We start from the raw sequence: 15,604 nt of genomic DNA, 5'->3' as shown, positions 1-15,604 counted from the left end.
TTGTTGTTAGTTTTGTTTTTTGTTTTGTTTTTCGAGACAGGGTCTCTCTGTGTAGCCCTGGCTGTCCTGGACTCACTTTGTAGACCAGGCTGGCGTCGAACTCACAGCGATCCACCTGCCTCTGCCTCCCTGAGTGCGAGGATTAAAGGCGTGTGCCACCATGCCCGGCTTCACTCTTTTTTTATTGAGACAGGGAATCCCACTCAGGCCTAGGGAAGCAGAGGCTGGTAGATTTCTGTGTTTTCATGGACAGCCTGATGTATATAATGAGTTTAGGCCAGCTGGGGCTATGTAGTGAGACTCTGAAAAACAAACACAAAAACAAAAACCTAAGCAAACAAATCAATACAAAAACCAAACAGTTCTCCAGAGAAATGATCAAAACCATGTACTGCAAAGCAGTTCATTACCTCGCTATGTTCAGCATCAAGTTAGTCCAGTGCTGACCCAGTGCAACGCCGCGCCACTTGATTGCCAGGCCATGACTGTATATACAGCTCCTTTAAAGGTCATGATTTACATTATGCACTATCATATCCTGCATTCTTATAGCACCAAATAGCTAACTTCTGCAGGGAACAAAGCGGGCGTTTGCAGAAGATACATGGCTCGTATGTCGTGAGAAGCAACAGAAAAAACATCCAAAGTGGTGCCCCCTGCTGTTGTAGCTCACGACTCCTGACTCCTATTTCCTTACAAAGGCCCTCCTCTACCGGAAGTTCCCCAATAGTCACGTGCCAGGAGCAGAACTAGCCAATGAGAATTGCCCCCCTGGAAATTAAGGCCCACCCACAAGGAAGGTTCTGAAGACCAGTAAGCGGCATTTTGTCACGGAAAGCTGCTGCTTAACCCGAAGTGAATTTCCTCTCCTGGTGTCTCAGGTTTTCGTTGCTGCTTGCGATCATTCAGAGCAGACATTTTCTTGAGGCATTGACCTTGGAAAACATGGAGCAATTCTGCAAGACAGTGGTTCCTAGCTTTCTCACCAAACTGTGGATGTTAGTCGACGACGCTGACTTGGACCGCGTAATTCGCTGGAGCAAGGTAAAACTGCATGGGAAGAAGTGTGGGTGTAAATAAAGAGAAGGATATGGCTTCGGGAAGGGTCTTTTCAGGTTGTGGAAAATTTTCAGACAGGTTGAAGGATGCACGAACAAGACTGTTTTGCAACCCCCAAGCCCTTTTGTGGACACGCAGTTCCGTAAGAAGATAATTAAGCCTCACTTCACCCAGGTCTGTGATTCCTAGCAAAAAGTAGACCCATTTTTCTATCTTTAATTTTTCTCTTCAGAATTCCTAAATGTGTGTCACTCAGGAATGGGACAACGTCACCATAAAAATGAGTAATGCATACTCCTACTGAAGCCCAAATTAAGGGGTTTATTGATTTTGAGTCTTTGGTACTTAGTATGGATCTGAGTATGCGACACGAGTGCTCTACCACCAAGCTACACAACAAGCTCTTCTTTCTTTCTTTTCTTTTCTTTTTTCTTTTTTCGTTTTTTGAAAGATAGGCTTTGACTATGCTGCCCTGGCTGACCTGAAACTCACTATGTAGATCAGGTTGGTAAGCGAGGAAGCTTTCTAGCCGAATGTCCCTAAACTTGGTGTTTCAGAGCTAGCAATTTTCACAGTTTCTGAGAGAATTTGTGATATACCTCCTTTTATTGCTGGGGCATTATTAGCCTCTCATTGACAGAACTGAGTGAATTATGAGTGCACTTTTTCCCCCACTGGGATTTTGAATAATATTTAGGTTCTAATCATTCTAACTGGGGATAAAATCTTGTAAAATCTGCTAAAGGCAGCCTGTGGCCAGTTCTCTAAGATAGTCTCTGTGGCATAGTGTCGATTTGTTTTTGAAGCAGGGTCTCAGAGTGTAGCCATAGTTGGTCTTGAATTCATGGACTTCGAGGATGTGCTACCATATTTAGCTGAGGTAAAACTTTTTGTTAATAAAACGTCAAACACAAATATAAAGTGGTACAGTGAATTCCCAAGTATCACATCTACCTTCAAATAATGATCAACTCATAGACATGCTTGTTTAATAAACAGCTTTTACTTTAATTCATTTGAAGAAAATAGTAGGTAGCACCTTCGATTTATAGCATCTTCATGAGTATAGCTTTAAAACAAATATTGAAATAAATATTTAATATTTATATAAAGATGAGCTGGAACATAGGTCTGTGGTAAAGCGCTTACCTGTCCTGTGAAAGGTTCTGGGCTCATCACCGAACCCTCAAAAGCAGCGATAATAAGTTATTACTAAGTTGCCTTAGATAGTTTAGAGATTGATCTTTCTATCCTTCTGAGCCTTACTCTAGGATTTTCAGAGTTATGAATTTATGTGAAGTTCACGTGTGTTGTTTTGATGCCATTTAAAGAAGACACTATCTCAAAGCAGTTGTCTTAATCCTCTCTGCATTGGTTTTCAGAGTTGCTTCATCAGTTTGCAATTACAGCAATGGTGAATAAGGCATCCCCCTCCTCCATATCCTAACTAACATTTGTTGTCAGTTGTTTTCTTGATTGTAACCATTCTGTGTAAATGAAACAATTTTCACCAATGTTTTAAAAGAAATAAACAAAAGCAAAACAAATGAAAGAAATCAAAACCACTAGCACTATCAAATAAAAAAACAAAGAAGTTAAAATGTAATGATTATAAGAGGTTAGTACAACAAAATTAATGCAATAAAAATAAACAAAACCGCTATGATAATCTATTATGATACTAAATGTGTATTTGCTCTTTAAGTAAGCAAAATAAACCAGGCAGTGGTGGCACACGCCTTTAATCCCAGCACTTGGGAGACAGAGGCAGCTGGATCTCTGAGGACAGCCTAGTAAACAAAGCAAATCCAGGACAGCCAAGGCTACACAGAGAAACCTTGTCTCAAAAATAAACAAAAAATAAAATAAGCAAAATGTATTCTTACATATAATTATACATAAAAAGAATATTTGCTCATTGATGTATAGAATGAAAGCTCTATTTTGAATATTGAAGATGGATAAAATTTATTTGTGTTGCTAATTTTACTAGGCTATTTCACAGTGGACCAGGAAAACATTTATGGATTTTGAAGATACTGTAATTCTTCAATTAGGATAGTGGTCTCTCTAACAGTGATGTTTTTAACTATTGCATTTTATTTTTTAATTATATGTTTGTGGTGTGTGTGTGTGTGTGTGTGTGTGTGTGTGTGTGTGTGTGTGTGTTATGAATACGAGTGCCCATAGAGGCCAGAAGAAGGTTTTGATTCCCTGAAGTAGGAGTCATGTGATCATGAACTGCCTGATATGGGTGAGTGCTGAGAAACAAACTTGGATCCTCTGAAAGAACTGCGCGTAACTGTTGAGCCAATTCATAGCCCCAGATACTGCTTTTTTGATAATGAACATAGAAGTACAAAATAAAGGAGAATAACACTTTTATATCTTAGCAACATTGAAATGGAATCCTTTAAGGGAGTAAGTTTTGGGTATTCGAGACAGGGCTTCTCTGTAGCTTTGGCTGTCCTGAACTCGCTTTGTAGACCAGGCTGGCCTTGAACTCACAGAAATCCACCTGCCTCTGCCTCTGCAGGTGCTGGGAAATGGAATCCATTTTTAAGTAACTGGTTTACTAAGACATTCACACATTGTTCAGTTCACTCAAATAATGTAATTCAAAGTTTTGTTAACATGTTCACAAAGTAGTGCAATCATCAGCATTCCTGAATTTTTTTTATCATTCCTGAAATATAAATTTCTATCCATTCCCAGTCATTCCTTAGTGTGGAATAATATTTAAATGTAGCCCACCCTTGTTTAAATAACACTTTGATTCAGCTACAAATCTCAATTGCTTGCATACTGTCCTATGAGAACATTTAGAAGGAATCTTTTGCAGCAACAAACTTATTTTAGTGGTGGACCAGTTCTTATTAACCGTGCTGTGGTGAGACTGAAAAGTAATTACTGCCTTTGGTGGAAGTCGTAACCTGTCCTGTAGACTCTCCATATGTTGTTGTTTGCATGAGCAATACCCCCCATAGGCTTGAGTACTTGAACATTTGGTTCCCATGTGGCATCACTGTGGACAGCAGTTTAGGAGACCCAGCATTCCTGGAGGAAGTGTGTCATTAGGGACAGGCTTCAAAGTTACAAAGTCTTACCTACTTCCAGCTCTCTCTCATTCTCTCTGAATCATCATGATTGTGGTTGAGGATGTAATCTCCTTGCTTTCTGCTTCTGCTTCAATGCCTCCCCACCCTAATGGTCTCTTAACTGTGTGAACCTATAAGCCCCAATAAATTCTTCCTTCTGTAATTTGCCTTGGCCACAGAAAAGAAACACACACACACACACACATACACACACACACACATTAATAGTTTACAGTGTAATAATAATACAACCCTATGGAAGGTTGTGTTCATACATACATATTCATACGTACTTACATATATGTGTGTGTGTGCGCGCGCGTGCGCATCTCATTTTTTACATTTAGTACTCCATATTGCTACCTTATCACCTTTAGTTCTAGCATTGTTACAACTCACATACATCATGAAAGGATTCTCCAATAAATCAAAGTAGTATCTCTAGACAACAGGAATCAAAGTTCCTTTGTCTTTAATGTGTGTTCAGTGAAATTAGCTATTGTTCTCACAGTTTATTTTTTCTTGTCTGAATAACATAAGTTCAACTCTATCCATCACTTGTAAGTGATGAGTCTTAGCTATTTATTAAATTACTAGGCAAGATGACATATTTTTATTAAGCCCAAAGGTTTTTTTGTACTATCAGACTTAAAGATAATACATTTGCTTGCCAAGTTTCACTTTGATCATTTTTAGAAAACCAGAGTGCCCATCGATATTCTCATTCCCTCTCCCTCCCTCCCTGTCTCTCTCTCTCTCTCTCTCTGTCCCTCTCCTTGTCCCTGTCCCCCTCCTCCCTCTCTCAGTATGTGTGTTCAGATGATACTTAATACTGTACTCTGTGTTAGCAATCGCCTGATTAGAGTCATTTTCTCCTCTTCTGTAGATAAGAAAGTAGTATAGATGGTTTGCTCTTTTGTAATTGCTACCTTATATAGTTTTGATCACACAATGTAAATAATTACTTTCTAATTCTTCCTATGGACCAAACTTAGGGCTCTGTGCTGCTGGACAAACCTCTGCCACAGAGCTAATCTCCAGATACCCCTATTTTCATTTCATTAGGATCTTATAGTATAGCAATATTGCTTTTAAACTTGTGATCCTCCTGCTTCTGCCTCTCAGGTACTAGCTTGCATGTGTGAAAGCACTCCCTGTGTTTTCTATTTGAATTATTCTTAAATTATCATACAAAGTAATTTCATAATATGGAAATTATTACATTTCATACATATGTCATTATAATTTGTTATTATTTATCTCCCTCTTACTGCTTTACTTTATTCTCCAAGCCTCCTCTTGCTAGTGCCTCTCCACTTCGGCTTTCAAGTTATAGTGCTTTTTCTGATACATATGTTGTTTTCAATACTCACTATTTAGTTTTCAAAAAGCTAAAGATGGAGTGAAATATAGTATGTGGTTAACTTGAAACATACATCATTGCATTTCCTTCATTCATTATGTATCATTATCAAGCCTTTAGTTATTTAGAAAACATGCATCCAATTTATAGTTATTGTGGTCCATGACAATTCAAACTTACTGACTTCTTTCAACTGAGTTTTTTTTTTATCCCCACAAATGTTTGATCAAGAAATAGAATATCTCATATTTTGTAGATATTGTCCGACATTCTTAATCTGTGAAGTCCAGTCAGTTCTAGAGAAAGCTAAGATGGTGTAGATTCTGGTCTCATAATAAGTTAGTCTATGAATAATTTTAAATAGCAAAGCCACTTAAAGATATCCCCATCCTCCTAACACGCACATATGCTCTCTTAGAGTGACACGGGGATTCCCACTAACGACTAGACCAGAATGAATTAAAATCCTTAGCTCTAGTGCCAGAGAAAAGAGAAATGGTTCAGTGGGTAAAAATGCTTGCTGTACAAGCATGAGGACTTAAGATTTCAGCAGCATCCAGGTAAAAAGTACATGTGTGTGTGTGTGCACGCGCATGTGTGTGCACATATGTAAGCTTTCTGACTGCTTGCGTTTTAAGGTTCAGTAAGAGACCTAGGCTCAATAGAATAAGGTAGAGAAATAGAACAAGATACTTAATGCCCTCCTCTGGATTCCAGAGGCATATGCATCTATACACGTACAACACACACACACACACACACAGACACACACACATTCTTGGTGGTTTGGGGGATTATAATGGGTAAATAGATTATCAGAACTTTTTTTCTAAATCTTAGTTGAAGTAGGAAATCAAGCTTTAAAAATGACATTTAAGTTATTTCATTCTTTCATAATTGCATTACAATTTAAATATATAATTTAAGAGAATGAACAGCATATAAGAATATTTTCACCTTTGCCTACTTTAACATGACTTTTGTTACAGTCTACTTTTTTTTAAAGTAAGCAAGGTAAGTATAGTGCCATCCATTGATAACTACTGTTTCGTATATGTGACTATCTTTTATGGGAGGCAGGGATGCTATGAATTGAATCTAGGTAGTCTTTGATCTGTATCATTGTCTCATTTCTTTTGTTTATGAAATGACACATTTTATACTTTTTGAAAATTTGTCTTTCTCATTTGAAATATAACATGAGCATTTCCATTCCTTAAATATCTTTATCATTATATAATATTCATTTGTATAGATTTAGTTACTCTATTAGTATTATGGTAGTTTCCAATTTTTGACTTTTATATAAAATACTTTTCTAAATATTCATTGCACATATCAGTCATTATTCTCTATACAATCTGGAATTAGAATTTCTAAGTATTTGGGGATTTTGAATGCCTGTTGTTAGTAATGTTAAGACAATTTAAATTCTGACAGTATGAGTGCCTGTTTATCTGAACCCTTGCTAATTTGCAAACACCAATTCATATTTTCTTTAGTCTTTATCAATTTGATTAACAAAACATTATTTCATTGTAGTAATTTACATTTTGAACACTTTTCTTGAAAACTTAATTGGTGCCTTAGTTTTCCGTTGCTATAATAAAATATCTTGATACAGGCAACCTAAAGGGAAGAGTGTTTATACCAGTACATAGTTCAAGGTCACAGTCCATCATGATGGAAAAAGACACAGTGGCAGCCATTCAAAGAAGCTTGCCACATTGCATCCATAATAAAGAAGTAGACAGTAAGACGTGAATGCATGCATGATTCTGAGCTCCTTCTCTGCACTTGTACAGCCCAGGATCCCTGGTTCGGAATAGTCCTACCTGCCAATAGGAAAGGTCTTCCCACATCAATTAACACAGTCAGGATAATCCCCTTTGGGTGTGCTCAGCACTCCATCTCCCAAGTGATTCTAGATTATGTCAGGTTGAGAATTAACACTAAGCATTATAATTGACTGAATCTTTAAATTACTCCTACATGTCTTTCTTTCCCAAGTTTGTGGAAAGTTTGTCCTGCTTTTGCTTTCCAAGTGCTGGGATTACAGATATGCTCCACCATGTCTGGTTTTGTCTGTTTACATTTAATTTTTGAGCATTTTGGACATACACTTTCATAATCAATACATTACATTTTCCTTCATAGCATTGCTTTTGCTCATGTTCTGTGTCTTTATGGCATATTTACCCCTATGATAAAGAATTGAAACCAGAACCTCATGCATGCTATGAATATACTCAACTAGTGAGTTCTACTTCCAGTGTGAAGAATTTTGTAATTTGGGCTTTAAATTTTTACAAGTTTGGGGCTTATGAGGCATTATTTTGAATTGTTACTAGGATGAAACTTTTTTTTCTGTAAATGACTACTTTTTGGTCTTTCTTTATTTCAAGGATGGTCAAAGCTTTCAAATTGTGAATAAAGAAGCCTTTTCCGAAGCAGTACTACCAAAACACTTCAAACATAACAAAATGGCCAGCTTTATACGACAACTCAATATGTGTAAGTATGATTTAAATTATGCAACTATTAATATTTATCACATAAATGTCCACTTTATTTCAATGTATAAATAGAAATCCAAGTTGAGTAAAAGCTCTTACTATAGTGTATTATTTAAACTTTGCTTAGCTTTTTTCATTGACGGATTTTGTCTTAGTTACTTTTCTATTGATGTGATAAAACAGTATTACCAAGAAAACTTATTTTTTAAAAAGCATTTAATTTGGGCCTTACATACAGTTCCACAGGGTCAGAGTCCCTGATCAGCATGAGGGGAATCATGGCAGGGGGAAGGAAAGCATGGCACTGGAGCAAAGAAAATTAACTGCGAAGTGTTGGCTTTAGAAACCTCAAATGCTACCTCCAGTGACACACCTCCTTCAAAAAGGCCATGTCTCCTAGTCCTTCCCAAAGGGTTTCACCAGCTAGTGACCAGCTATGCAAACATATGTGACTGTGGTGGCCATTCTCCTTTGAACCACTACAGGTCTCAAACACAGAACTTTCCTTTCTGGAAAGATCTGATTTAAATTTTTGAGTTATGCAAAACTACAGATGAATGAAAACAAAGATTTATCTAGTTTACATCATTGATAGCATTTTATGTAATACCATTATTAAGATTGCTTTCATTTTAGACACTTTTAAAAGTTGTTTATGTTTTTCTCTCAAATTTTTCATAATGTACATGCATTATTTTTATAGTGAAATGATATAATATTATCATAAAATATCTTTAAATTACTCTCAGATTTCTTTTTGGTGGTAAATTTTCTCTGAGCAGCTGACTTGATGATTACAGTTGTTAATTGTCTCTCCTCAACTTATCACAACTAGGGCAAAACTTTCCATTGCAATACGGAATTCACTGTATAATTAACCCACAGCCTCCTCCTTGGTGCGTTCATTAACCAATCACTGCTTGCTTTCAGGGCTTTATATGTGAGAAGTAGTATATGTGGTGATTTAAATCATCCAGGGTAACAAGCACAGAAATTTCATGTTTATTAACAATACCCAATATATCACTTAAAATATTTAAGATATACCAACTACAACTATAGGTATAATAAAAAATATATTTAAAGATTTCTTTGTTAACTCTCAAGTTAGTACATGTAGTTATTTTACCTTACTGTTTCTCTTCATCTTTCAACATTATAACATTGCTATTTAACCAGTCCAACTTTAACTACAGACATGATTTATTTTCATAGTTCCTAAGAAAAAAAACGATTCTCCTAACTCGTTATTTTCATCAGCTCTTGCAGTTTTTTTTTAACATGCACTCTCTCCAATATACAAAAATTAAGCCAGGATCACTCATATTGGAAACATGCAGTATTTTTCTTTCAGAGATTGAATTATCTCATTTAATAATAATATTTTATACTTCTATTTATTTTTTTGAAGATTATATTTTTTCTTTATGCTTTAGTAAAATTTCATTGTGTATATATCATGGTTTTTTCCCATTGATGTGTTGCTAGGTTGATTTTATTTTCTTGCTGTTGAGAATACTGTGACTGTGTGTGTGTGTGTGTGTGTGTGTATGTATATGTGTGTGTGTGTGTGTGTGTGTGTGTGTGTGTGTGTATTTGCCTAGGAATGCTGAATCATGTGCTACATATGTTTTGAATTTTTTGAGAAACGTCTTATGTTAGTTCCCATGGTGGTTACACAGTGGAAATTACACTCTTAGAAGCAGTGTGAAGGTCTCTTTTCCCAGCAGCATCTGTTGCATTTGCATTATTGATGAGACCCACTTCAATGGTGGTAAGCGGGAATCTCAAAGTAGTTTTAATTTGCATTTTCCTAATAGATAAAGATGTAGAACGTTGATCATAGCCACCTCCACCTATACTGCCTATCTCCAACTCCACTCCCCAAATTCATTCATGCATTTTCCCTAGCACATTGAATCTAGTGCTGCCCATGTGAACATGGGTGTGGGGCCATTCAATGGGGCACAGCCAACTAACCAGTGGCCATACTCCCAAAGATAAGTGACTTCGCCTTCTCAGTAGCTATCAACTGCCAGTACTAACCATTCTAGGGCTGAGGCTCAGTAGTCCTTTCTCCATTCATTTGGGAATTTTAACTGTCTTTTTTTTTTTTTATTAATTTATTCTTGTTACATCTCAATGGTTATCCCATCCCTTGTATCCTCCCATTCCTCCCCCCCCCATTTTCCCATTATTCCCCTCCCCTATGACTGTTCCTGAGGGGGATCACCTCCCCCTATATATTCTCATAGGGTATCAAGACTCTTCTTGGCTACCTGCTGTCCTTCCTCTGAGTGCCACCAGGTCTCCCCCTCCAGGTGTCTTGATCTTGTGCAGATGACCACAGCTACTGTGAGTTCCTGTGTGCATTGCCTATGTCATATCCAAAACAACATTTCAAATTAATGTTCTCCATCCTCTGGCTCCTATGTCCTTTTCTCCCCATCTTTCTTAATGTTCCTTGGTGGTTGATATAGATGCTGATATATGATTGTGAACTCATGCTTACTCTTCCTTATTGCTTTGATGAGTTATATGTCTCTGGATTAATCAATGCCCATGTCAGAAAAGAAGGTGTTCTGATCAAATTGAAAGCAAATTTAATCTATGGGTATAAACAAAAATATGTAGATTATTGCAATCTGATAACATTAGCACCTAGCAAAATGACACCAATAGAGTTTTCTCATAGAGACAGTGATCTCTCCAGACATAAACTGTTGCCCAGGTTAATAGTACCAGGCATGAACTCCCTCCTGTAGAAATGATAACAAATTTCCAACTTGTTTACCAACATAATAGTCATGCATAACTAGGCACATCTTGCTTGACATGTCAGTACTGTAGCATAAAGAATTCAGGACTGGATTAAGATGATCTATGCCTTTTCTTCTCCAGTAGCCTGAATAGCACCTCCTGGATAGTATGAAAGCTAGCCAGCAGAGAGAAAGTTTCCTGGTTAGTTTTAAACTGATTTCTCTATGTCCTACAACCAAAGTGTGTGGAATCTTTAGCAGTAGGGTCTTCACATCTAGTTATAGTGAGCAACCAAGAGCAATGGCAATAGTCTGTGCTGTTTTGGGTGCCAATGGGTCTTCCTGTCCAAAAACTCATAGGAACGTAAACTGTGCCTGATACTAAGATTTTCATTTAATAACCTATGTCTTCTGGGAGCAGCATTGTCCACCCACGAAGGGTAACTCTGATTATATACTGTTTTTAAAAACAATTTTAATTAGCTTACAAATTAGTGAGCTTTAAAAAAGCTTCATACATCTGTAGATTTGGCTAAACTTTCCCTTGTTTCCTCCCTTTGCCCACCTCTTCCTCCATTCTTACTTAGACCTTTAACCCTTAGTGTCCTCCTAAATACTTTCAGACTACACATGTCCAACTATGACCTCTTATTGTATTTTTAACTTCGATCATAGGTTTCCATGTTGCTTTTTCATACACTCTTTATTTTGGTTAATCCTTCCCCTATCCCTTTTTCTCAAATTCTGTACCCCACTTCTTTGAACCTTTTTGCCCCCAACATAATCCTTTACTTTAATTTTACCTATATTTTACTATGCTAGGATCCACAACTGAGAGAGAACATGTGTTGTGTTTCCTTTGGAGACTGGGTAATTTCACAGAAGAGTGTAGTCCACTTCCACACATTCACCTGCACAATTCATTTTTTTAAATCTTCTATTTTACTTTTTCATTAATTAATTAATTAATTAACTTTAAATCCCAGTTGGGACCACTCTTCCCTCCTCTCCTCCCAAGCCCTTCCTCTCCCCATCCCTTCTCCCCATGTCCCCCTTTCTTCTCAGAGAAAGAGAGACATGGTTATCAACCCTCCGTGCCATATCAAGTAGGACTGGGTGTATCTTCTACTAAGGCTAGACTAGGCTATTCAGTTAGGACAAAGGGATTCAAAGACAAGCAACAGAGTCAGTGGCAGCCCCTGATCCTGCTGTTAGAGGGCCCACAGGAGGACCTAGCTGTACATATGTTACGTGTGTGTGTGTGTGTGTGTGTGTGTGTGTGTGTGTGTGTGTGTGTGTGTGTCAGGGTTACTTTAGATCCATCCCATGGATGCTCTCTAGTTTGTGGTTCAGTCTCTGTGAGACACCTATAGGTCCAGATGAGTTGATTTTGTAGGTTTCTTTGTGGTGTCCTTGACCTCTCTGGCTCCTTCAAGCCTTCCTCCCTTCTTCCACAAAGTTCCCCCGAGCTCCACCTAATGTTTGGGTCTCTGGCTGTGGGTCTCTGCATCTATTTCCATCAGCTTCTGGGTGAAGGCACTCCGATGACTGTTATGCTAGCCTCCTGTCTGCAAGTACAGCAGAATATTATTAATAGTGTCAATGGTGGGCTCTCTTTCATGGCATTCAACTCAAGTTGGGCCAGTCACTGGTTTCCTGGGTCAAAGGTTTTGTATGTGGGTTGATGTCCCCCTCCTACCACTGGAAGTGCTTCCTTGCTATAGGAGGTGGCCACTTCATGCTTCATTTTCCCTACTGCTAGGAGTCTCAGCTAGGAGCACCATCAGAGATTCCCAAGAGTCTCCCCTGTTCCAGAGATGCCCCCCTAAGGATTTCTATTCTCTCTCACAGCCCTCCCCGTTTCTCCACACTTGACCACACTCCCATTCCCTTCCTCATCCTCTCCCACTATGTCCCCCCCTCCACCTACTTCTGATGTCTATTTCATTCCTCCTTCTGAGGGAAGTTCAAGCATTCTCCCTTAGGCCCTCCTTGTTACTTAGATTCTTTGGGTCTATGGCGTGTAGAATGGTTATATGGCTAATGGCCACTTATGAGTACATACCATGTGTGTATTTCTGGGTCTGGGTTACCTCACTCAGGATTATGTTTTCTAGCTCCATCCATTTACCTGCAGATTTCATGGTTTCCTTGTTTTTAATAACTGAATCAAACATTGAGATGTAACAAGAATAAATTAATAAAAAAAAATAACTGAATCATGTATTCCATTGTGTAAATAAACCACAGTTTCTTTATCCATTCTTCAGTTGAGGGACATCTAGGTTGTTAACAGTTTCTGGCTATTATGAATAAAGCTACTATGAACATAGTTGAGCAGGTATCCTTGTGGTGTAGTGGAGTGTCTTTTTGGTATATGCCCAGGAGTTAGTATAGCTGAGTTCTGAGTTAGAGCTATTCCAAATGTTCTGAGAATGAGCCAGATAGATTTCCAAAGTGACTGTACAAGTTTGCACTCCCACCAGCAATAGAGGAGTGTCTCCCTTTCTCCACATCCTTGTCAGCATGTTTTGCCACTTGCAAAACTCTGCATTTTGATTGGTTGTGGTTTTCCATAGTGGTCTTCATCTGTTGCAAAGAGAAGTTTCCTTGATGAGGAATAGAAACTACACTTATTTGAGTGAATGACAATTATTTAGAATGTAGTTATGGATTGTTCTGGTTTAATAGAGTAGTGATTGTATGTTTTCCTTCAATATCTATGTCTTCACTGGCTCTGGCTTGTTGGCTAGATTTACAGTACCAGGCATGATTTTCCTCTTGTTGCACAGGTCATAAGGTCAAATTATTGAGCTGTTGGTTTTCCTACTGTAATCATAGAGTTAATGAACCATACCAGTCTTTGTGGTTAGTAGGATTATTGGTTGCTTCCCTGTTTCAGAGCTTCTATGTCACCGTCTGGTATTCAGGTCAGTTTCAACTCAAGGGCCTTTGTGTGATGTTTTCACCAATAGGGACTTATCTTCCACAAATTGGAGGGCATCCAAGGAGAATACCTATAGCCTATAATAGTTTGGTAGTCTCTTAGACAACCCTGAAAAACAAATCAAAAAAGGAAGCCTCATACTTAGTGTTAGGGTTTTTGTTAGATGGGATTTGGCTCTTGCGGGGAGCATTTTCAGTCTAAGGACTTACATATATCATAGTTTTTTTTAAAAAGATAGGTAGTTGGTAGAATGATTCCTTATGGCTCGTTCATACACTTTTACTGTTATTTTAATCTCGTATGTATTTACCTCCCTCTAATTCTCTACTTGGATCCCCTCCTTTTCCCATCTCCCTAATCAGATCACTTGTACCCAGATATTCCCTTTTCTACTGCTCCCTCATCTCAACTCTAAAAATGGTCACTATTTTCCTGGTTTCCAAACTTACTCCAGGGTATTTACTCTCCTCTCAAAATTTGGAGCTAAGAACCCGAGTTGAGAGAGAATATGCAGCATTTATCTTTCTGGGTCTGGGTTACCTTGGGTTACCTCACTCATTATATTTTATAGTTTTGTCCATTTACCTGAATTGTATGTGTCTTGCAAAAATATGGGGGGGGAGTTGATGAGAAAAATAAGAACCCTCGTGTGATTAATTTTGTGTTATCTGTATTAATAGAGGATATGGTAATAAAAGTTAAACTTCTCACTGCCTGAAAGGAAAATAATCCTTCAGAAAGTAATTCTAGAAATAAATGTTACCTTTTAGAACATATTTTGGCAATTCTCTGCTTTTAATTAAGCACAGATAAGTACAGTAAGCTATGTTTAACTTCACTACTTCACAGGCACCCGGGCCATGCTTTTAACAGAGGATGTATTCTATTACCCTCCTCACCCCTTTTCTTTAGAAACTTTTCTCTCCTCTCACAAACCTTTCCATTTTCCTTGCCTCAATACATACACACTCCCATATAAATACAAATACGTAAAAAGTAGAATCTGGGGTCTACATGAGCAAGACACTGTGGTGTTTGCCTTCTCAGCCTTCATATAATATATTTTCAGTTTTGTTCATTTGTTTACATATTATATAATTTCATTTCTAATTTGGATGAGCAAAACTTCATTTTATTTATATATCACATTTTCATTGTCCATTAAACAATTGGTAGACATCTAAGCTGATTCCATTTCCTTCCTGTTGGGACTAGAGCAGTTGTGAACATGGATAGGCAAGAATCTTTCTGGTAAGATATAAAGTCCTTTAAATATATACCCAAGAGCCATCTAGCTGCATCATATGTATTGAACTTTTCATTTTCCTTTTAAAACTCCACACTAATTTCCATAGTGACTACACCAGTTTACATTCCTACTAACAGTGAATAAGGGTTTCTTATTGCTTAATCCTCCCCAGCATCTATTATAATTTTTCTTCTTCATAACTATTCTGAATGTGGTTGTAGGGAGCTTTACAATATCTTTAATTCTTATCCTGTCAGCTAAGGATGTTGAACATTAAAAAAAAAGTTCACTGGGATTTTGCATTTTTCTTTCAGAACTCTGTGTTCAATTCCTTAGCTGCTTTTTTTTTATTAGTTGTTTATTTTCTTGTCGTTTAGAGTTTTTAATTATTTGTACATTATATATATATATATATATATATATATATATATATATATTAATACTCTTAAGTATACTGTTGATAATACTACTGATTTGTGGCTTAGTTTTTTTCCTGACATTTTTCTGAAAATGTTTATCAGTTCAGTTTTGAGTGGGATGTTTACCTTGTCTTATATAGAGAATTATATTATTGGGTTAGTTTTGTAGCTTCCCATTTTACTAAAAGTGTTTA

General features: G+C 37.4%; 1 protein-coding gene across 1 annotated transcript in view; it reads left to right on the top strand.

Moving 5' to 3' along the window:
- The first annotated feature begins 945 nt into the window (after window positions 1-945).
- LOC127184601 (heat shock factor protein 3-like) overlaps window positions 946-15,604 on the top strand; it is a 54,084-nt gene continuing 39,425 nt past the window's right edge. The window contains exons 1-2 of the mRNA XM_051140947.1: window positions 946-1,044; window positions 7,926-8,034. Of these exons, the coding sequence (XP_050996904.1) occupies window positions 946-1,044; window positions 7,926-8,034 (208 nt within the window). The remainder of the gene's footprint in view (window positions 1,045-7,925; window positions 8,035-15,604) is intronic.

This window comes from Acomys russatus, chromosome X, assembly GCF_903995435.1.
Source record: "Acomys russatus chromosome X, mAcoRus1.1, whole genome shotgun sequence".
Lineage (NCBI taxonomy): Eukaryota > Metazoa > Chordata > Mammalia > Rodentia > Muridae > Acomys > Acomys russatus.
The sequence above is the reverse complement of the archived record's forward strand: the minus strand, read 5'-3'. Positions and strand labels throughout refer to the sequence as shown.